At 47.0% G+C, this 21607-nt stretch overlaps 1 protein-coding gene across 1 annotated transcript in view; it reads right to left on the bottom strand.

Annotated features, from left to right (window-relative positions):
• Window positions 1-21607, bottom strand: part of EML6 (EMAP like 6) — an 815949-nt gene that overhangs the window by 600309 nt on the left and 194033 nt on the right. The window contains exon 7 of the mRNA XM_029593447.1: window positions 21-222. Coding sequence (XP_029449307.1) covers window positions 21-222 — 202 coding nt within the window. The remainder of the gene's footprint in view (window positions 1-20; window positions 223-21607) is intronic.

Below are 21607 nucleotides of genomic sequence, written 5' to 3'. Positions count from 1 at the left end.
TTCTTTTTTTTTCCACATACCGTACTGAGCGATCATCACTGCCAGTTACAGCCAAAGGTTTCTTGGGATGAGTGGCCAAAGCCCAAAGCTCTCCCTCACAATGGCCCTGCATTATCAGCATTGGCTTATCTCTCTCTCTGACCATCACCTCAAATATTTCACTGTCTTGTGTCCCAGATAAAATTCTGTCTGCCTTCCAGCAAACACTTCTGATAGACAAGCCTGAAAAGAGGAAAAAACAGCAAGAGATAGCATAAGACTTAAGGAAGCTATGAAAATTTACAAAATATATTCTGATTTTTTAGGAAATAATTCAGTTTTAGTTTAATGTCTGAAATTAACCAAAGTTTATGCCTTTTTACTGCAGGTTTAATATACTGTGCAATATGGCATAGAGATTCAAGGAAAAATGTGCTTTTAGAGGGCAATTTTCAATAGCTCATAGAATTCCAAGGTACAGGCACATATTAATAAGCATCTACCTTATAGTTAATTTTCAAAGGGAAAGTACTTGGGTAGATTCCTTTTTAAAACTGCTTACAATGTACATCTGAAGAAAGTAACCATGTACACTGTCTACACCTGTTATTTCTGCAGGTGGACGAACAAGGGTAAAACAGACAAGACACAGCTATCCCTCTGAAGGGTAAAACAGCACAACAGAAGCCTATGTGCGCAATGTGCCCTTAATACACACATTGTTACATTGTCCATATTCAGTAAGCCAGCAAGCGAACAAGTTATCCAGCTAAAGTTAGCCAGATAACTTTTCTCAGATATTCAACAGGATAATCATCCTGCTGAATAACATTGATTAGTTATTAGTCTAAAATTAGCTGGATAACTATAAGCTTAACTGGCCATCTTTTGAATATTATTTGTTAGGTTTAAGGGTATCTGGCCTTGTGTGGCCAAATAACCTACCACTTAACTGGATATCGTAAAAAGATCTGTGGATCTCTCAGCCAAATTCCCATCCAGCCATTTCCCATCGCTGGCCCTCCCTGGTCAACTTAATTTTAGAAAAGCCCTCCTCTTCCTCCCCCCCCCCCCCCCCATCCTCGACAATTAACCTAACCCAACCCTAACCCTTCCAGCCACCCAGTGTCTTACAGAACACTGGGAGCTCCCTTTTGCAGCACCAATATAGCAGTATGTAGAAGGCACTAAGACCTTAGCAATGCTGGAAGCACCCAGGTCCCTAGTGTTCAGTCAGGTACTGGGTGGGTAGAAGGGTTACGACTGGTGGAAGAAAACGGCTTTTTTTAAAATTCAATTTATTGGGGAGGGAGTGGGAATGGCCAGCACAGAGTCTCACTTTTAACTTTTTTTTCGTTGGATGGTTTGGGAGAGAGGTGCAGGCTTGGCCATCAGGAGCCTTTAAAATTTATAGGGGATGGGTGGGAATAGGGACAGGAGGCTTGCAATCAAGCTTTTTGTTTTAAATAGAATAAGAGTTCCACTTAACCAGATATCTTCGATAGATTTCTGGTTAAGTGGCAGGTTTATCCATCCATACAAGGCCATATAACTTCGCATTTTGCAGCCACAGCTATAGTGGTTTTAAATAGAGCAAAATCTGAGGAATGGAAAACTCTCAAAATCTAGTCACAAATATATTAAGTCAGTCCAATAAAAGGTGATCTACAACTTGTTTGCTAATTTTTAATTCTAAATGTCTAAATAGACCAAAAACCAACATTACATCATTCAAAAATTATGCAAGCAAACCAAGTTACAAGCGTTTTTTATACTATTTGCCCAAAACATCTAGCTCCAAGGGGATTCAATAAGCTTCAACTTCCCCCAAGATCAGATTGCTCACTACCAGTTCCCAAGGGACAAAGAATAATGTTTGTCTCCCTCGCAGGATTACAAGAACTATTTCTTTGGTACTCTGCCCAAGTCAACCTAATAAATACAAGATGATTGAAATTGAATCTCTCCCCCCTGTATGGAACTGCATCAGATTTGCTGCCGACTTCTTTGCAAGCAGTACCACTTGATTAATCTGTACTGTTAAAAAATGCTGATTCTCCTTTCACTGATCCAGTGCAGATTTCCAATTACAATTACAGCTGAAAACAGTATTTTTCAATGATGAACAAAGCTACTGACATTATCATTTTATATGCATGATAGGTTATATACTATAAAATGCTTTAAAGAAGGGTGCATTCCCAATATAATCTGCAAACTTTCTTATGGTGACAGTTTATTTGTTGTCCTGTATACTACAGCTCAGTTATGCTACTTAAAAAATACATAGCAGCTATTTTAAAAAAGATAGTTAGAATATTTTAAAAGTGTTTGTTACGATTCCTCCCATAGCTGGAGCCACGGGAGGCCTCTCACCTTTCTCTGGAGGCCGCTCCAAAGCCGGGGCTTCGCCTGAACTGGCTTTCCGGATTTTGCTCCATGGCCTGGGAAGCCTTCGATGTTATCGGGGCCTGCTCCAGTCTCAGCTTGGACTTTCTGGTTTGGGCCCCACCCTTCTCTCTATACTTATAGGGCCAGCCAGGTGTGGCCCATCGGAACTCCTCCCAGGGAGTTGCCTGCTCTCTGGCCTATAAAAGGGCTTCACTTTCAGTTCTGCCTTGCCTTGCATCAGAGTTTCCTGCTCTTGGAAGTCTTGCCTTCCAGCGCTCTGTCAGGTCCATGTTCTTCATTGGAACTCCATGTCCTGTGTTACCTGTTCCCGATGTTCATGTTCCAGTTCTGTTCCTGATGTCCGTGATCCTGTCCTGATGCCTGCTACCCTTGGCTCCTCGTCGTCATCCTTCTTCATGTCCGCAGATCAAGCCTCCGGAGGGACCCTCCTGCCTGAAGTCAAGTTCCGTCTTGGTCCTGTATCCTTGCCTGAAGCCAAGTCCCGTCTTGGTCCTCTATCCTTGCCTGAAGCCAAGTTCTATCTTGGTCCTGTGTCTTGAACTCTGTCTTGCCCTCGGATACTTGAGCTTGCCCTGTCCATGCCTAAGACGCTGTTCGAACCTGCTCCATCCTAGCATGGTCCATGACCAGCCACTGGCGGCTGTGTAGGGCGCACCCCGGTGCAGGCCTCTTCAGTATCTTCGCCATTTTCTAGCTTCAGCTATTCCACACCTCCTGAATCCTTGCCTGAATTCCTTGAATACCTTGAACCTTGCCTCGTTTGAGTCCTTGTCTTCAGTGCCTTGCTCCTGTGTCTTCGTTTCCAGTGACTTGTCCTGAGCCTTCGTCTGCCCTTGTCTGGAGTCTGGCCTGCTGCTTCTTGCCATTCCAGCAGCAGGTCTGAAAGGGCCAGGAACAGTCGGAGGACTGTTCATTACCAACACCATGATTGTTGGTTCCAGAAGCATGCAGGTCCAGCAGAGGGTTGGGACTGTCAGCTTCCACCCATGCTGGGACGTGCCTCGCCTACCCTCGGTGCTTCTTGGATTCGTCTGGGACTGTGCCGAGGCTCAAGGACACACAATCCCCTCGAGTGGGACCGCTCCCTCAGCGCTCCCATAACAGTGTTAGACTTTGGTCATATTCTCCATAAAAAATGCACACAGTGCATTTAATTTCCATCCTTTATGCTGTGTATTTTAGGAGCATTGTAGCTTCTGATACTGTGTTAAGATAAAGGGCAGCTGTTATCTCTGCAAAATAGCTGTTGCTATGCAAGTTTTTTTCAGAAGTAAGTTGCTTTCAACAGAATGTTCTGTATTAACATTTAACAGACGGCAGCTTTAATGGTTGTTAAGAGATACTAATTTGGTGCAAATCTAATCACAGTTTTTCTCCTTGCATACAAGGAAGCCAAATTGTTTAAGTACTTCCTCTACTATTAGAATTAAGCTTCTTGTCTGACTGGAGGTGGGCAGTTAGACTTTACAGATAGTTCAACAGGCAGATGACCTTTATGAATAAATGATTGCTTCCACCTGCTGTTTTGCCAAATGCTGGAGGGCTTTTGTTTGAAGTTCTAAAGTTAACAGAGTTCACCATGATATTATAAAGTTTATAGGAGTCTCTGCTTTCTAATGTAATTTAGATCCTATGCAGCACATTATGAAAACATCAAATGTATAAAATAGCCATAATACTTCAAAATGTTTTTAATAGTGACATCAGCAGCAATTAAAGCATAGCTCTTCCCTAAGTCTGCCCCTCTCTCACATTCAGGGTGATCCAGTACCGAGCGGTACGAAGAGCTGCGTTAGTGCCTACGGCACCCGCGGTTACCGCCCGCACAGTGCAGCTCACCTACCGCTCGATCCTGAAGCCTAATTATATGTAAATGTAAGCCGCGTCCGAAAAGCCTTAGTCCCGCGCAACCCAGGATACTGGATAGAGCGCCTATACAGGATCCTGGGTGCGCGGGCCTAAGGCTTCATGCCACGCTGGTATCTGTCATTTCAAATGTCATTTGAAATGACAGATACCAGGAAGTCTGGTCCGATCGGATGCAAAAATAAGTTGTTTCGCCGCTGTCATCTCTCTCCTCTCCTCCCGAAGCAGGCCTTGCTCCGGGAGGTGGAGAGAGAGATGACAGTGGCGAAGCAACTTACTTTTCCATCTGATCTGACCCGACAGCGCTTCTCCCCCCCTCCCGGAGCAAGGCCTGCTTCGGGAGGAGGGGAGAGAGATGACAGCGGCGAAGCTTTCCCCCAGCCCGGACCCGACCCGGACCCCCAACCCGGACCCGACCGGACCCGACCTGAACGCTGTCAGTCTGTTCTCCCTCCTCCCGGAGCAAGGCTGCTTTCGCGCCCTGCTCCGGGAGGGGGGAGAAGAGGTGACAGCGGCGAAGCAAAAAAAAAAAGGGGAGCAAATTTTGTTTTTTTTCAAAAGCGACTTACTTTTGGGATCTGTCAAGATCCCAAAAGTAAGTCGCTTTTGGACGCCGGCAAAACTTATCTTTTTTGCAGCCATCAGCCATCAGCAGGAACACGATCTGGCTCCTGTAGCTCCTCCCAACAAGATGGCCGCCTGCACGGGGAAAGCGTACAATTGGCCGCTGAAGACGTGACGTCACGACGTTTGGCGTCACGGGATGTGACGCCACATCTTCAGCGGCCAATTGTACGCTTTCCCCGTGCAGGCGGCCATCTTGTTGGGAGGAGCTAGGGGAGCCAGATCGTGTTCCTGCTGATGGCTGATGGCTGCAAAAAAAGATAAGTTTTGCCGGCGTCCAAAAGCGACTTACTTTTGGGATCTTGACAGATCCCAAAAGTAAGTCGCTTTTGAAAAAAAACAAAATTGTCAATTTTGAAAAAAAAAAACCAAAATTGCTTTTGGTTTTTTTTAGCTTCGCCGCTCAGTTTCTATTTTCCCCCGTCCCAGAGCAAGGCTGCTTTTCGCGCCCTGCTCCGGGAGGGGGGAGAAGAGACACTGAGCGGCGAAACAACTTACTAGTTTTTGGTTTTTTTCGCTTCACCGCTCAGTTTCTATTTGCCCCCGTCCCGGAGCAAGGCTGCTTTTCGCGCCCTGCTCCGGGAGGGGGGAGAAGAACTGAAGCGGCGAAGCAACTTACTTGCACGGGGGAAAGCGGTTTCCGTGGCAGCCCCAGTCCTCTCCCCTCCTCCCGAAGCCAAAAAAAAAAAGCGAAAAAAACGTTGCAGCCCCCCTCCGATGTCCGGGGCTGCCACGGAGACCGGCACCCATGATCGCGGCCGGGGCAGGTGAGCGGGGGCTGGGGGAAAGCTTGCCACCTACCCTTACCCATGCCTCTACCGCCTGGGTCGGGGTAGGCGGTATGTTTGCAGGTTAAACGCACGACAAAACGGCAGGGAAAGGTAGCGATAGTCGGGGCGCGGGTTACGGGATGCTAGGGGAATAGCTAATTGGCTCGTTTGCATGCAATATCGCGCTAATTCGCTCGTTTGCATGCAATATACATGCCGCGGGCGGAAGGGGTTGCCCGGGGAATTTAGGACGCGGTAGGAGTAGGTTAAAGGGGATTCGGGATCGCAGGAAGGGCTAACGCGGCCAAAACGTGAGTTAAAAGCGGCTTAGGAGCAGGGTAAACGCGGCCGCACTTTACAGGATAGGCCTGATTAAAAGGAAAGGATATACAGGGAGTTCAATTCAATGAGGCCCAATTTTAAAATTATATATCATAGAGTGGGCAATTTTTAAAAGCCGTTTACATGTGTAAATGACTATTTACCCAGGAAAAAAGGCTTTATCATAATTGCACACATTTAACTGAATTTTAAAAGCACAGAAATTAGGGGATTCATGAAGGAGTCGGGCTTGTGCACCTACCATATTTTAAAAAGTGCCCATATATGCAGGTAAATGCTACAGCAAGCACATTTCAAAAGTTTCCAAAAAGAGGCTGTGTGTAGGCGTGGTCTGGATGGGGTGTGGGCCAGAGGCATACAGAGGCATACAGAGTCTCCGGTACCCAAGGGCCAATGCATTTATGTTGTTTCCCCTGCTCCCCCCCTATGTAAAAATGCTTGCAGACACAGAAAGTCATACTAATACAAACCCCAGAAAAGACTATTCTGAACTGCTTATGGGGTAAAAGTTTCCCTGCCTGCAGACAAGCCGCCAATAGAGCTTCCTTTCCCCTTCTCTCTGAGGTACTGCAAGCAAACAAAAACAGCCTTTGATAAAGAATGAGAAGGAGAGTCAAGGACTGTGATGTAAAGCAGAGTTGCTTACCTGTAACAGGTGTTCTCCCAGGGCAGCAGGCGAAAGATGCTGTCCTGCCTGCCAGTTTTGTTAGTCCCCACAGATGGGTGACATCATCAGATGGAGCCCAATCACGGAACACTTTTATCAAAGTTTCTAGAACTGGCACACTGAGCATGCCCAGCATGCCACTAACCCTGTGACCACACGGGGTCCCCCTTCAGTCTAGTTTGTAGCAAAAAGTACGAACGAAAAATAAAATAAGAAAACGTAGGCAAACCCAACTCCGTGGGGTGGTGGGCAGGTTTCGTGAGGACTAACATCCTGCGTCCTGGGAGAACACCTGTTACAGGTCAGCAACTCTGCTTTCTCCCAGCACAAGCAGGATAGTAGCCCTCACAAATGGGTGAATAGCTGCCCGAGAACAGAGTAAACCAACCAGCACCCAAAAACGTGCAACAGGCAGCCTCAAATTCACAGTGGGCTGTAGATAGGAAGAGTTGGGTTCCTAAACTGGAAACAAATTATGCAGAACAGACTGGCGAAAGATGCTGTCCTGCCTGCCAGTTTTGTCCTGACAGTAATGAGCTGCGAAGGTAGAACTTTCAAGTGGAAGGCTTTCTAGAACCCACCAGGACCAGAGACACATCCTCTGAGAGATCAAGTGGTTACAGAATTAACCTCTCAACATCAAGACTGTGAGCAACAGGGTCTGGAGACTGGGATGTCACAATCTGACTTGATCTTGCATGATAAGATCTGGGGAAGTCCTCAAACTGATCGGTCTCTGAATGGACAACTCCCGTATGAGTGGAAACCAGACCTCAGGGATCTGTACTTGGACGGGTGCTTTTCAATATATATATATAAATGATCTGGAAAGGAATACGATCAGTGAGGTAATCAAATTTGCGGATGATACAAAATTATTCAGAGTAGTTAAATCACAAGCGGATTGTGATACATTACAGGAGGACCTTGCAAGACTGGAAGACTGGGCATCCAAATGGCAGTTGAAATTTAATGTGGACAAGTGCAAGGTGTTGCATATAGGGAAAAATAACCCTTGCTGTAGTTACACGATGTTAGGTTCCATATTAGGAGCTACCACCAGGAAAAAGATCTAGGCATCATAGTGGATAATACTTTAAAATCATTGGCTCAGTGTGCTGCAGCAGATAAAAAAAAAGCAAACAGAATGTTAGGAATTATTAGGAAGGGAATGGTTAATAAAACGGAAAATGTCATAATGCCTCTATATCGCTCCATGGTGAGACCGCACCTTGAATACTATGTACAATTCTGGTCACCGCATCTCAAAAAAGATATAGTTGCGATGGAGAAGGTACAGAGAAGGGCAACCAAAATGATAAAGGGGATGGAACAGCTCCCCTATGAGGAAAGGCTGAAGAGGTTAGGGCTGTTCAGCTTGGAGAAGAGACGGCTTAGGGGGGATATGATAGAGGTCTTTAAGATCATGAGAGGTCTTGAACGAGTAGAAGTGACTCGGTTATTTACACTTTCGAATAATAGAAGGACTAGGGGGCATTCCATGAAGTTAGCAAGTAGCACATTTAAGACTAATCGGAGAAAATTCTTTTTCATTCAACGCACAATAAAGCTCTGGAATTTGTTGCCAGAGGATGTGGTTAGTTCAGTTAGTGTAGCTGGGTTCAAAAAAGGTTTGGATAAGTTCTTGGAGAAGAAGTCCATTAACAGCTGTTAATCAACTTGACTTAGGGAATAGCCATTGCTATTAATTGCATCAGTAGCATGGGATCTTCTTATTGTTTGGGTAATTGCCAGGTTCTTGTGGCCTCGTTTGGCCTCTGTTGGAAACAGGATGCTGGGCTTGATGGACCCTTGGTTTGACTCTGCATGTCAATTTCTTATGATCAGCCAATCATTCAGATAAGGGAAAACATGCACCCCCAGCCTGCGGAGATGCGCCACCACCACAGCCAGGCATTTTAAGACCCGTGGGGCTGATGCTAGCCCGAACGTCAACACCCGATACTGGAAGTGCTGTTTCCAGAACACGAATCAGAGGTACTTCCTGTGACTTGGGAAGATCTCGATGTATGTGTGTGTAAGTGTCCTTTAGATTGAGAGAGCATAGCCAGTCCCCTTTTTGTAAAAGGAGGATCAAGGTGCCCAGGAAAATTATCTTGAACTTTTCTTTTTTGATAAATTTGTTCAAGGCCCTTAGGTCTAGGGTGGGACAGAGTTCTCCTGTTTTCTTTGTAATCAGGAAATACCTGCAATAAAAATACCACCCTCTTTGCCCTGTTGGAACAGGCTCGACCACTCTGGCTGTTAAGAGGGAGGAGAGCTCCATTAGTAGTACCTCCTGATGCACTACTGGCTCCCAAAATGGGCTCAAAGGGCAATTTAGCGATACACCCAAAAGGTTCAATCGATACACCTGATGGACGATGGAAAGAACCCACTAGTCTGAGGTTATACTGGGCCACTGGTTCCCAAAGAACTACAACCTGCCCCCGACCAGCAGATCCATTGCCCCAGGTATGGGTAACTGGCTATGCTTCCTACAGTCCAGTCAAAACCTCATCCCTGGAATTGACTGAGCCGCTGGCTGATCTTTGGGGACTCTCTGGTGCCTTGGACAGCTGATGATGCTGATGGGAGAGAGGGAGCAGAGGACAGCACTTCCTTTGGTGAAAGAAAGACTTCCTCTGCCCCAATCTCGCTGACCTCCTAGCTGAGGACGACAAGTCTGGAGTGCTGGCGGAAAGTTGTTGGAGGGTTTCATGGTGGTCCCGGAGCTATGAAAACAAACAAGGATTAGATGCCCGTCTTTTTCACTCTTTTATTGCAGTGGAGACATATTTCAATTAAAATTGTTGCCCGACTCAGGTTTTTGTTACTGATAGTGGAGATTGTGCATCCGTTTTCGCAAGTGAAGGCACTGCCATTTGGACAGAATTTATGTCATTTGGATAGAGCCCACAAGTTTATGAATTCCACAGAGTGATTAAGAGTGGCTCCCATTACAGATTTGTATACATGAGATTGATCTCTGAGCTTGATGCCGCCTTTAATGGTCCCAAGTTTAAAGAGAGTCTAAGCCCCTGAGGCAGCTGTCAAAAGGACGGCGAAACTCGGCCTGAGTCGGGCAACAATTTTAATTGAAATAGGTCTCCAATGCAATAAAAGAGTGAAAAAGACTTGGGCATCTAATCCTTGTTTGTTTTCCTAACGGCTTTTTTAGATCACCTACCTTCTTGCTTTCTGGGTCGGTCCCGGAGTTAGGCCACCATATCCCTTACCCTATCTTCAAAGAGATTCTCCCCAGTACAAAGTACATCAGTGAGTCTTTCCTATACCTCCAGTCGGAGATCCGAGGCCCATCAGCCATCATTCTGCAGGCGCCGATTCCCGCTGCAGAAATTCTCAATGCCGTCTTGAAAACAAGTAAACCCAGCCCCGCATGCACAGGACAATTCCAACCGTAGACTTTAAAAAAGTAGCCAACATAGTCTCTCCGATTCTAACAAAGATTATTAACTTATCACTAAAAGAAGGAAACATGCCAGACTCTCTAAAAGGAGCAATAGTAAAACCAATTCTAAAGAAAAGAAACAGTGACTACCTAATCCTGAGCAATTATAGACCAGTATCAAACCTACCCCTAATTGCAAAATTAATAGAAAAAAACCATACAAAAACAACTAGCAGAACACTTAGAGAACAATAACATACTGTACCCCTCACAACATGGCTTCCGCAAAAATTTCAGCACGGAAACACTACTACTTGCACTAACGGACAACATCATGAGAGGATTTGACAACGGTAAACAATACATCTTAGTAATGCTTGACCTATCAGCAGCATTCGACACAGTAAACCATAATATATTGATAAATAGATTAGAAGAAACAGGACTAAATAAAACAACAATCAAGTGGTTCAAATCTTACCTAAATAAAAGATACTTCCAAGTACAAATCAAAGAAGTTATGTCAGAGAAAATAAACCTTCTAACAGGAGTTCCACAGGGATCTGCCCTATCTGCCACATTGTTCAACATATATATGCTGCCTTTATGTCACCTACTGGCAGGCCTCGGAATCTCACACTATATCTATGCAGATGACATTCAGTTAATACTACCAATCAACGACACAATTGAAAAAACATTAAACTTAGCAAACATGTACCTAGATATAATAAAACAACTTCTAAACCAAATGGAACTAGTGATCAACATGGAGAAAACCGAATTCTTACATCTAGAACGAAAAAACGTAACGATAATTCAGAACCCAATTACATTAAAAAACAACCAAAAAATACAACTAGCAGAGAAAGTACGAAACCTGGGAGTGATAATAGAGCCAGAATTAAGTATGAAACAACATGTATCTCTAAAAGTAAGAGAAGGATATGCAAAACTTATGACTCTGAGAAGACTAAAACCACTACTGACACCCACCAACTTCCGCTCAGTACTACAAGCCTTAATCTTTGCCAGTACTGACTACTGTAACGCTCTACTACTGGGCCTACCATACACCACAATAAGACCACTACAGATACTCCAAAACACAGCGGCAAGAATTTTAACTGGAAAAAGCAAAAGAGACCATATCACCGAAACCTTAATAGAACAACACTGGTTACCTGTTGAACAAAGAATACAATTCAAGACTTTATGCACCATACATAAATTAATACACGACGAAAAAGCAGAGTGGCTGAACACAGCCCTACGTGTTCATACCCCCCACAGAAATCTGAGATCAGCAAACAAAGCACTGCTAACTATTCCCTCAGTAAAGACGGACAGACTAACACAGGTAAGGGATAGGGCCCTATCTCTAGCAGGACCCACAATATGGAACAATATGCCATTAGAAATCAGACTACAAAGTAACATCAAAACCTTCAAAAAAAGTTTAAAAACATGGCTATTTAAGCAAGCATACCACAAAGAGAACTGAGAGCAGAAAAACAGGGAAATTTTGGTTGTAGTCAGCCTAGCTCACACTCACACACCTTGTCTCTTTAAGTGTGTGCCTCATTACTTTATCCTAAACTATTCTTTCTTTTTAAACAACAAAGAACCAAAATAAAGGAGTACGATATCTCATAACAGAGTAAGAGGAAACTGGACATGACTTATAACACTCAACAAATTATATTTTTTATGAAACTATGTTACAGTAAATTAGCGGCACCTGTTTAAGAGTTTAGAATTCCAGATACTGGATCTAACACATAGTTTTTGTGCCCTATTGTAAACCGTTGTGATGGCACCCGCTTAACGACGGTATAGAAAAGACTTTAAATAAATAAAATTGTAGGTCACTCAGACCTCATGTTTCCCACACTCCAGGCTGCTGAGGCAGCTGCACGGCCATCTCCTGTACCTGCTTCCAGATGTCCTGCATTTTGTGCCTGGTATCCTCTGTCAATAACTGAAATGCGATGGCTTCCGCCATCACCCTCACAAATCCTGCAAAGGTTAAGTCCTCAGGTAGAGACTTTCTTTGCTCTTCTGGAGAAGAAGATTCTGAGGGGAGATCCTCAGAGCCATTGGAGGAGAACTCCATCATGTCATACCCCGGTGGACACAGGGGCCCTCATCCTCACTGAAACCGACAGGGGATGGGGTATTAGCCACTCAGCCTTCATCCAGAGGTGCTTGCACTGGCGAGGTTGTACAGGGGTTGCAAGACTTGGCGTCTCACCCACCCAGGTGGAGCTTCCTCCTCCGAGAAACCAGCAAAGACCACCGTATTGGCAGGGGGAGGCTGCGGTGCCCCGACAGGCACCAACGCTGGCACAGGAACCGACGCCAGCTAGGTCAGTAATGCACCAATGAGAGCATGGATCTTCTCCAACAGCAGCTCTAAGAATGATGGGGCTGGCTCCGATGCCGCCAGTGCTAAAGGACCGATGCTCCACATTGCCCACTCAACCGCCAGTTGAACTCACTGCTCAAGAACCTCCTCACTGACTGGGAGGAAGTAAGGGTGGCCAGATCCTCTTCAGACCCAAGAGGAGGATCAGTGATTGGCATCAGGACTGGTGGAGACCATCACAAAACCCTGGTACAGATTGAGGACTGGCGCTCCACATTGCGGGGTCACTTCGGGAGCATCACAGCATGAGCTGGCACATCCCCGTGCCCAGCACCATGCCTGGACAAGGACTGATGCCAATGCTTCTTTGGCTTCCCTCGATGCTCGACACGGTCTTTTCCTGGTGCCGATGACGAGGAATCTGACATCCTCAGCCTGGAGTTCGACGGTGGTCGGTCTCCAGCACCCTTATCAGCTGATGGCACCAACAGTCCTGCCGATGTCGATGGCTTGGTGTCCATTGGTGTGGTTCCATGGTCCTTCGATGCCAATGCCACCGATACCAATGCTGATGGCTTGGTCTTCTCCGGCCCGAAAAGTTGTTCCATCTTATCGAGCCAAAGACAACATCACTTCAGGGTCATCTGGGTGCATTTTTGGCAACCCCAGACTTCATGCAATGCCCCCAGGCAGAGGACACATCATGGGGGTCCATGATGGACATGATCCTCAGGCACCAAGGGCATCACCTGAAACAAGACGTGGCCATGATGGAATGAAATAAATAGGAAGCAAGATCAAAATCGATGGTGGTTGATGTCAAAGGTCGGCAAGTACCGAAGCACCGCCAGTATGGGGAATCGACCATGAAAGGTAACTTTCCGATAAACACCAAAAACCCTAACTAGGAACACTATGGGGAGGACTGAGAGAGACCAGCATCGAACACAGGTGAAAAAAATTGTGATAAAGCAAAAAGTGAAAAGTTTTCCAAAATAGGCCAAAAAGGTCAAAAATGAGCTCACCAACCATGATGCTGCAGCTCCACCAAAAAAGAAAGACTGAAGAGGGACCCTGCGTGGACACATGATATAGGGCATGCCCAGTATGACAAGTCAAAGTTCTAGAAACTTTGACATAAGTTTTCTGTCGGGTCGATACAGTAAAATGCGCGGGAGAGCCAGAGCTCAAGAGGCGAGTGCCCACTCTCCTGGGCGCGCAATTTTGTATTCAAATGAGTGCCTGCGGTAATAAGGAGAAGCTAGGGACACTAGCGCATCCCTAGCGGTCAACACGGTCTTTTCCTGGTGCCGATGACGAGGAATCTGACATCCTCAGCCTGGAGTTTGACGGTGGTCGTCCCTAGCGCCTCCTTATTGGCAGAAGCGGCGGCTTTCCGGGTTTGATAGCCGACGCTTAATTTTTCCGGCGTCAGTTGTCATACCAGCTGACAGCCACGGGTTCAGAAAACGGACGCCAGCAAAATTGAGCGTCCGAAGAAACAAAAATCAATAGAAAAACTCATACTGTGTTGTGCATACATGTTATAAAGGTGTTGCAAAGCATAAGACATATTCTAGTCATATGCTGTAGTGATGGAAGATCAAATACAAAGGCATATGCATGATAGGCAAAGGCATAGCAAAAGTCTGAAACATCATACTAATTCTGTAGGGTATGTATAGTGCTATCCAGTATTAGGACAACAACCTGTAGCAGTGAAAGCACTCACTGTATGGACAGTCCTAATTCACTTATGACAGTCATATGTCCAAGAGATAATACATCTGTGTATGGCAAGTATTAATTATTAAGGTAGATGATGGCTAGTAATACTGCTTCGTCTTCAAATACTTCTAGGGGAAATGGGGCTAATACCCTTCTCAAATGATGGTAAGTCTAAATATATTGGGGATAATCATAAAAATAAATGAAAGCTGACTCTGTGAGAAAGTCTTTAACATATTATGTGAACTACTGTCTTCCAACTCGCGAACCGCAGGCTGATTTTTTTTTTTACGATTTTTAATTTTTTTTTAATCTTTGTGGCCTCCGACTTAATATCGCTATGGTATTAAGTTGGAGGGTATACAGAAAAGCAGTTTTTTTCTGCTTTTCTGTACACTTTCCCAGTGCCGGCCAAAATTAACTCCTGCCTTTGGGCAGGTGTTAATTTCTGAGAGTAAAATGTGCTGCTTGGCTGCACATTTTACTCTCAGAAATTAGAGAGTAGCACTTTTCTTTTCCTTATCCAGCTATCTTACTTAGCCGGATAAGTCTTAAATAGATTTATTTTGTTGACTGGTGGACCCCTGTGCTGAGACAAGGTTGGCGCTACCTGCAGGCGGTAACTCCCCTGCAGGTCCTCGTCATCGGGAGGAGGATACAGTAGGTGCAGACACCCAACAGGACCTTCACCATTACCAGCCCTCATTCCCCGCAAGTCGAGTCCTTGGGGACCGGGGCAGACTGGACTTAGGTGCAGGTCTCCGGTCGATGAAGGATTCCACAGAGTCAGGTGAGGCATGGTCAGACGTTCCAGAGGTCGAGGCTGGTGGTGAGAAGAGGAGTCTGGGTGGGGGCCAGAGGTCGGGGTAGGCAGCGAGACGACGAGATCCAATGGACAGGCAGACTGTCGGGGCAGGCAGCAAACAACGCAGGGTCCAGGAAATGTACCGGGGACAAAGCCAGAGAAGCAGTCTGAGGAAGCCAAAGAATAGAAGCGGGAACACGGGACCAGGAGCACGAACACAGGAACAGAGACAGAAACCAGAACCAGGAGCATGGAGTCAGGAAGCAACAGCTATTCTCTTGGAGTGGGACCTTTTGCTGAGGCCAGCCTGAAGGCAGGGACTACCCTTAAATAGTCCCTGGTTGATGAGGTCATCAGCGAGGGCTGTGGGGCTTCAGGCCCTGTTTCCCCCGCTGCTGGCCCTTTAAGAAGTTGTCCCGCACGCACGCATCTTGGGTGGAGTCGAAAGCAGGGAAGAGCAGGGCTGCCCACCTCAGCAGAGATAGCTGACGATGACCAGCACACGGGGTGCCCCAGTGCGAGAATCCTCGCACAATGCCTGAGAGCACCACACCAGCCCAGAGATGACCAGGCCCCCGGGTATGCACGTGGTGTGGCGCACAGGATGCCAGTCCCCAAGCCGGGACACAGCGCACCTTCCCCACTGATTTGGAGGTGAGTGCAGTGGTCTGTGGGGATAGCCTACGGGCCACCAATCATAACACTTTTCTGTCTTTTGCCACTATGTAGCCAGATAAGTCAAAACTTATTTGGCTATGTTTAAAATACATGCTGCATATCTTTTAGATATGTGAACATGTTTCAGGGTAGATTTATGTATATTTTACATAGTGTGTATGCATTTGCACGCATGAATCCATGCAGCTGTGTATATGGGCATGCTCACACATTATCCTCATAGTTTTGCATTTTTAAAACTATCAGGCTAATTTTAAAATGAGCGCATGTGTGCACCCATACATATACACATGAGTGCATGAGCAAAGGTTAGCTAGAATTTTAAATTATGCAAGCACTTGCGAAGTATGATAAAATACGCCTATCGTGCGTCAGCATGCTCCTAATTTTAAGACGTTTCTCAAGCAAACTTACTTCACTTCAACCTACATATGTAAGCGGATGTTGCGCAGCTAACAAGCAACCACGCGCTGCAGCCTCTGGTTTTAAAATACGGACTTATGCGCTCAAAAGTTGCCTTGCTGCAAAATGCCCATTCCCCACTCCTTTTCTGACCCTTTATTTTTTGCTCAAGCATGCGTATATACATGCATAAATCATGGCTTTTAAAATCCACATTGCTCAAGTGCGGCCCACATACATTCATAAATGAGCATTTTTGTGCAAAAAATACTTAAAATTGACCCCTATGTGCACTGTTTTAGCAAGAAAAGGTATCCACAGAAAAAGCAGGTATAAGTTTTAAGGGACACTTTTCCTAGCACAGTTTTGAAAAAGCAACTTTACTTACTGTAAACGATGCTTTTTGTAGATAGCAGGATGAATTAGCCATGCTGTCTGGGAACATCCTCCAGTGGCCCTGAGGCGGAGCTCCTCCAAGCAATCACAGAGCTTTGCTCTGTGCAGCTGTACGCATCCTCCCATGTGCGTCTACCCGCTCGATTACCATATTCTCCTCAGTCTGTATCATAGAAAAAAAACCCATTCGGAGTGAATACCTTGATAGGCTGTCCAGGGAGGTGGGTGGGTCACCATGGCTAATTCATCCTATCTACAGAAAACACCATTTACGGTAAGCAAACTTGCTTTTTTCCTATTGATAGCAGGGCTGAATTAGCCATGCTGTCTGGGAGTCCCCAGCTATAGGGTTGAGTCTTGCATGCCGACGGTGTTACGGCATCCTCTGCTATGATTGAGACTGATGGTTGTGAGTCCAACCAGTCTTATCGTAGACAACCATGCAGGTTGTTAATTACATTGAATGGTGCAGCACTGCTGACCCTACTGCTGCATCCGAGGCTGCCTGCTGATCCAAGCAGTGATGAGATGTGAAGGTCTGCAGTGAAGACCAAGTGGCTGCTTTCCAAATATCCAAGAGCAGTACCACGTGAAGGTGTACAATCAAGGTAGACACCGCCCGGACCCGATGCGCCTTGACCTTGACAGATAGTTGAGTGGAGTGCTTAGAATAACAGAAGTGAATAATTTGCGATATCCAATTCAATAGTGTTCTCTTTGCTACTGGAAGACCAGGAGCGTTAGGAATGAAAGAAACAGAGTTGTGAAGTCCTGTTCTCAGCATGCATCCTATGTTTGTAGTACGCCAGCGCCCATTTGCATTCTAGCGAATGCAAAAGGTGTTCTCTATCGTTGCCGTGTAATTTCAGGAAAAACATTGGCAATGTGATAGTTTGATTCATTACTACCTTGGGCAGGAAGGAAGGTTGAATTCTGAAGGCCACCTTATTATGGTAGAATTACAGATATGGAGGATAATGAACCAAAGCTTGCAATTCACTGATTCGCCTGGTGGAAGTCAGCACGACCAGGAATATTACCTTCCAGGTCAAATATTTCATGTGGCAACTTTCCATAGGTTTGAACGGTGGAAGCATTAGCTGTTCTAGTACAAGGTTCAGATGTTAGGATCCTGCCGCGGACCCCATCTGCGGACAGGCTCCTCACTCATCAAAGACGCCGGCCCAACATCGTAAGATCCCTTCCTTTGTGACCTAGCGCAGCCGCTGCTGCCGCTCCTGCTCCATCGCAGCTGGAGCAGTCGCCTGAGGTCCTCTCCGAGCGGCAGGGAAGCCTCCTTAGCCACTGCCTGTTTCCCCGTGGCAAGGGTGCCGTCGCCGCTGCCTGCTATCTTCTTTGCGGCAGGAAGCCGCTTTCTTTCGGGCCTCCCATGCAGCAGGGACACCACTGATATCCTCTGCCTTCCAGCTTCCTCTTAGGCACGGGTGCGCGCCTCTTCCCTCTTCTTAAAGGGCCAGCAGCGGGAAAAGCCCCATGGCCCTCAGCAGTGATGTCATCAATCTTCGCCAGACTAGCCCTATAAAAGGGCCCAGCCTCAGTTCCTCAGTGCCTTCGGATCCAGTCGTCACAGCGTCTGTTGTCTTCTTCCTGATCCAGGTCCTCCGTGGTCTTCCTGTGTCTTGATGGATCTTCTTCCATGTTCTTCATGTTCCTGAACCTCTTCAGCTTGATGTTCCTGGTCTCGTCCCTCGTCAGAGCTCCCTCGTTGCCTGTTTCGTGTTCCAGATGTTCCAGCTGTCCAGTTCTCCTGATGTTCCGTGTCCTGAGGTACCATGTTCCATATGTCCGATGTTCCTTCCTGACTTCGTCCGTCTCATCTTCAGCTCTTCATCCAGTTCTCAGGTCCCTCATCTGTTCACCCTTCCTGGCGTACCACTGTCGTGGCCCGTGACCAGCCCATGGGGGGCTGTGTAGGGCACCTCATTGTCCAAGGCCTTCTTCAGGTCTGCAGCGCAAGCCTCCGGAAGACTCCTGTTTTTAATGCCTTGCTTCTGAGAATCCTGAGTCTTGAATCCTGAATCCTGTCCCAGTCTTTGGAGTTCCTTGTGCCTGCTTCCGTCCATGCCTAAGACTCTGCCAGAACCTGCTCCGCTTCAGCATGGTCCGCGACCAGCCACAGGCGGCTGTGTAGGGTGTGCCCCGGTGCAGGCCTCTCCTGAATCTTCATCATGTCCTGGCTTCATGTTCCATTGCCTCGTCTGGAGTCTGCTTCACTTTCAACGTGGTTCGCGACCAGCCATGGGAGGCTGTGAGGGCGCGCTGCAATGCAGCACTCACCTACTACTTTCTCCTGAATCCTTGCCTAAGACCTCTTAGTAACCTGAATCCTTGTCTGAGTCCTCCAAGTATCCTGAGTCCTTGTCCGAGTCCTCCGAATATCCTGAATCTTCGTCTGAGTCTTCTTGTTCCTAGCCTCACGTACTCGTCATTCCCAAGCGGCGGGTCCAGAAGAGCTATCGAGTGGCCGGAGAGCTACTCTCGAGACCAGCATTGCGTTGCTGGGTCTCATTGGTGCGTGTAGGTCCAGTGGAGGGCTGAGCCTGCCTTGTTCCTGTTCCAGATATTCCTCGTCTTGTCTTCAGTCCAGCCTTGCTCCTGTTCTGCCCGCGCTCGTTCCTGCTCATCTCTCGCAGTGCGTCCTGGAGCTCCTCCCCAAGCCGCGCCATGATCCAAGGGCTCACAACCTCCCTTGAGATAGGACCACACCTCCGCGCTCCTAACATCAGATCCCAGGGAAACGGAGGCTTGGTTACTGGAGGCCTGAGATGAAAAAGTCCCTTCATAAAGTGAAAGACCAATGGGTGGTTTGAGACTGGGAGGCCATTGTGTGGAAGGTGATAGGTTGCTATGGCACTCATATGAGCCTGTACTGATGATGTTGCCAACCCCAAGTGGTAAAGCATGTATAAGTAATCCAGCAGGGTTTCTGGTGAACAAGAGAACAGGTCTACATGTCTGATTTGGCATCAAGCCGAATAACAGTGCCACTTGAGCTGATAATTTTTCTGGGTGGAATCCTTGCAAGAGAATATCAGCACATTTTGGACCTTTGAGGACATACCAAGATGGTGCAGTATTGTCCTTTCAACCTCCAGACTGTGAGATGAAGTGAGGACTACATGGGATGTAGCAGTGTCTCCCCCGTCCTGAAACAAGAGATCTGGTCCCTCCCTCACTGGTATAGGAGGATCTATTGACAGTCAAACCAGGGTAGTCTCGGCCATGCCTGGGCTATGAGGATTAGGTCGGCGATGTTCTCGATGCAAAATTGGAGGGTAAGCATAGAGAAGGCTCCCTGTCCATGGAATTAGGAAGGCATCCTGTGCGAACATCTCTGGACTCGGAAACATGGAACAGAATCTGCTGACTTTCCTGTTTCTCACTATTGCAAAGAGGTTCATGCTTGGGGTATCCCAATGGGCGAAGATAGTGTCCGCTACTTTCTGATTCAGTGACCACTTGTGTGGATGGAATATTCTGCTGAGGTGATCCGCTTTTGAGTTCGCTATGCCGGGAAGATAGGTGGCCTGTAACAAGCCTGCCTGCTTCTCCGCCCATTCTAGAATTTAAATCGCCTCCCTGCAGAATGTCCAAGAATCTGACCCTCTTTCCTTGTTTATGTAGAACATGGCCATCTGGTTGTCCGGGTATACCATGATGTTCTTGCCCCGCACGTGATCAGCAAAGGTGAGAAGGGCATTTCGAATCGCTCATAGCTCCAGCAGGTTTAACTGCTGAGTGCGCTCCCCTGCCATACACAAGCCCTTCATCTGTAGGTGGTTGATATGAGCTCCCCACCCCCTATTGGAGGCGTCTGTGGTGAGAATGAGCTTATATGCCGGTCTCCGGAACAGGGCACCTTCTGTCAATGGAGCTGAAGACAATCACCAGACTATGTCTTTTCTCATAGCCTGGATGAGATGCACCGTGTCTGACAGTGGTTAAATGAACTGCGTCCATTGAGTTTTTAGGCCCCATTGTAGGCAACGCATGTATAGGCAGGTATGAGGGACCACATATATGGATGCTGCCATATGTCCCAGGAGGATCAGGATCTGGTGAGCCGAGGGCTGTGCTCAGGCTTGCAACTGTCTTGCCAGGGTGCTGACAGTCCAAGCCCTGTCCTCAGGTAGGAAAGCTTTTTCTTTTTCCGTGTCTATGTGGGTCCTGACCTGCATCGGTTGGAGGCTGGACTTTTCGTAGTTGATTACCCACCCTAGTGCCTGCAAGCAATCAGTCATGTTCTGTAAGTGCAAACACAGTCAGCTTGTCTGAAGCTACCAGCAGCCAATTGTCTAGGTAGGGGAATAGCTGAATCCCCTTTCGCTGGAGGTGGGCCACCACCACCACTATGCAGTTGGTGAAGACTCTTGGGGCAGAAGAGAGGCTAAACGGGAGCACCTTGTATTTGTAGTGCTGCCCATTGGACTGGAAGCACAGGTACTGCCAGGATGAGCGATGCATCGGGAAGTGGGAGTAAGCACCCTTGAGGTCCAGCGAGCACATCCAATTGTGGGGTTGTAAAAAGGAGAGGACTGACTTTAAGAATGTCGTCTTAAATTTCTCTCTGTGAAGAAATTTGTTGCGAGCCCTTAAGTCTAAGATCTGGCAGAGACCACCCGACCTTTAAGGAATGAGGAAGTATGGGGAGTAGAACCCCTTGTTGCATTGATGTGATGGTATCACCTGTATGGCCTGCTGGGCGAGCAGGGAAGTAATTGTGCTTGTAGTTGGTTGCACCCGTCATTGAGCCCGGTGAGAGGTGGCGAGACGGGGAAGTGGTGGGATCTGTTTGAAATTGAGTTGGTAGCCCCTGCAAATGATGTTCAGTATCCAGCAGTCAGATGTAATCACAGAACTATGCTACTCTGCCCCCCACCAGTGATGGTAGGGGTGGACCCGTCAATCTTAAAAACTTTGCAGGGTTTTCTGGATGGAGGCTGACTGCTGCCACTGCTGGCATTGGCCCCTGGGTCTGCCCCTCTGCTGTGGCTGCAGGGTCTGTTGTCAATATTGCGGGAATGTATGTGCTCTGTACGAAGCGTATGACTGGTATGGGCGCCTCTGGAAGCTGGCTTTACGATAAGTTTGATAGTACTTCTGGGCTATCGAGGATTGGTCCCCAAGGGAGGCCAAG

This window comes from Rhinatrema bivittatum, chromosome 3 (genome assembly GCF_901001135.1).
Source record: "Rhinatrema bivittatum chromosome 3, aRhiBiv1.1, whole genome shotgun sequence".
Taxonomy (NCBI): Eukaryota; Metazoa; Chordata; class Amphibia; order Gymnophiona; family Rhinatrematidae; genus Rhinatrema; species Rhinatrema bivittatum.
Note: the sequence above shows the minus strand (reverse complement) of the source record. Positions and strands in the feature narration are given on the sequence as shown.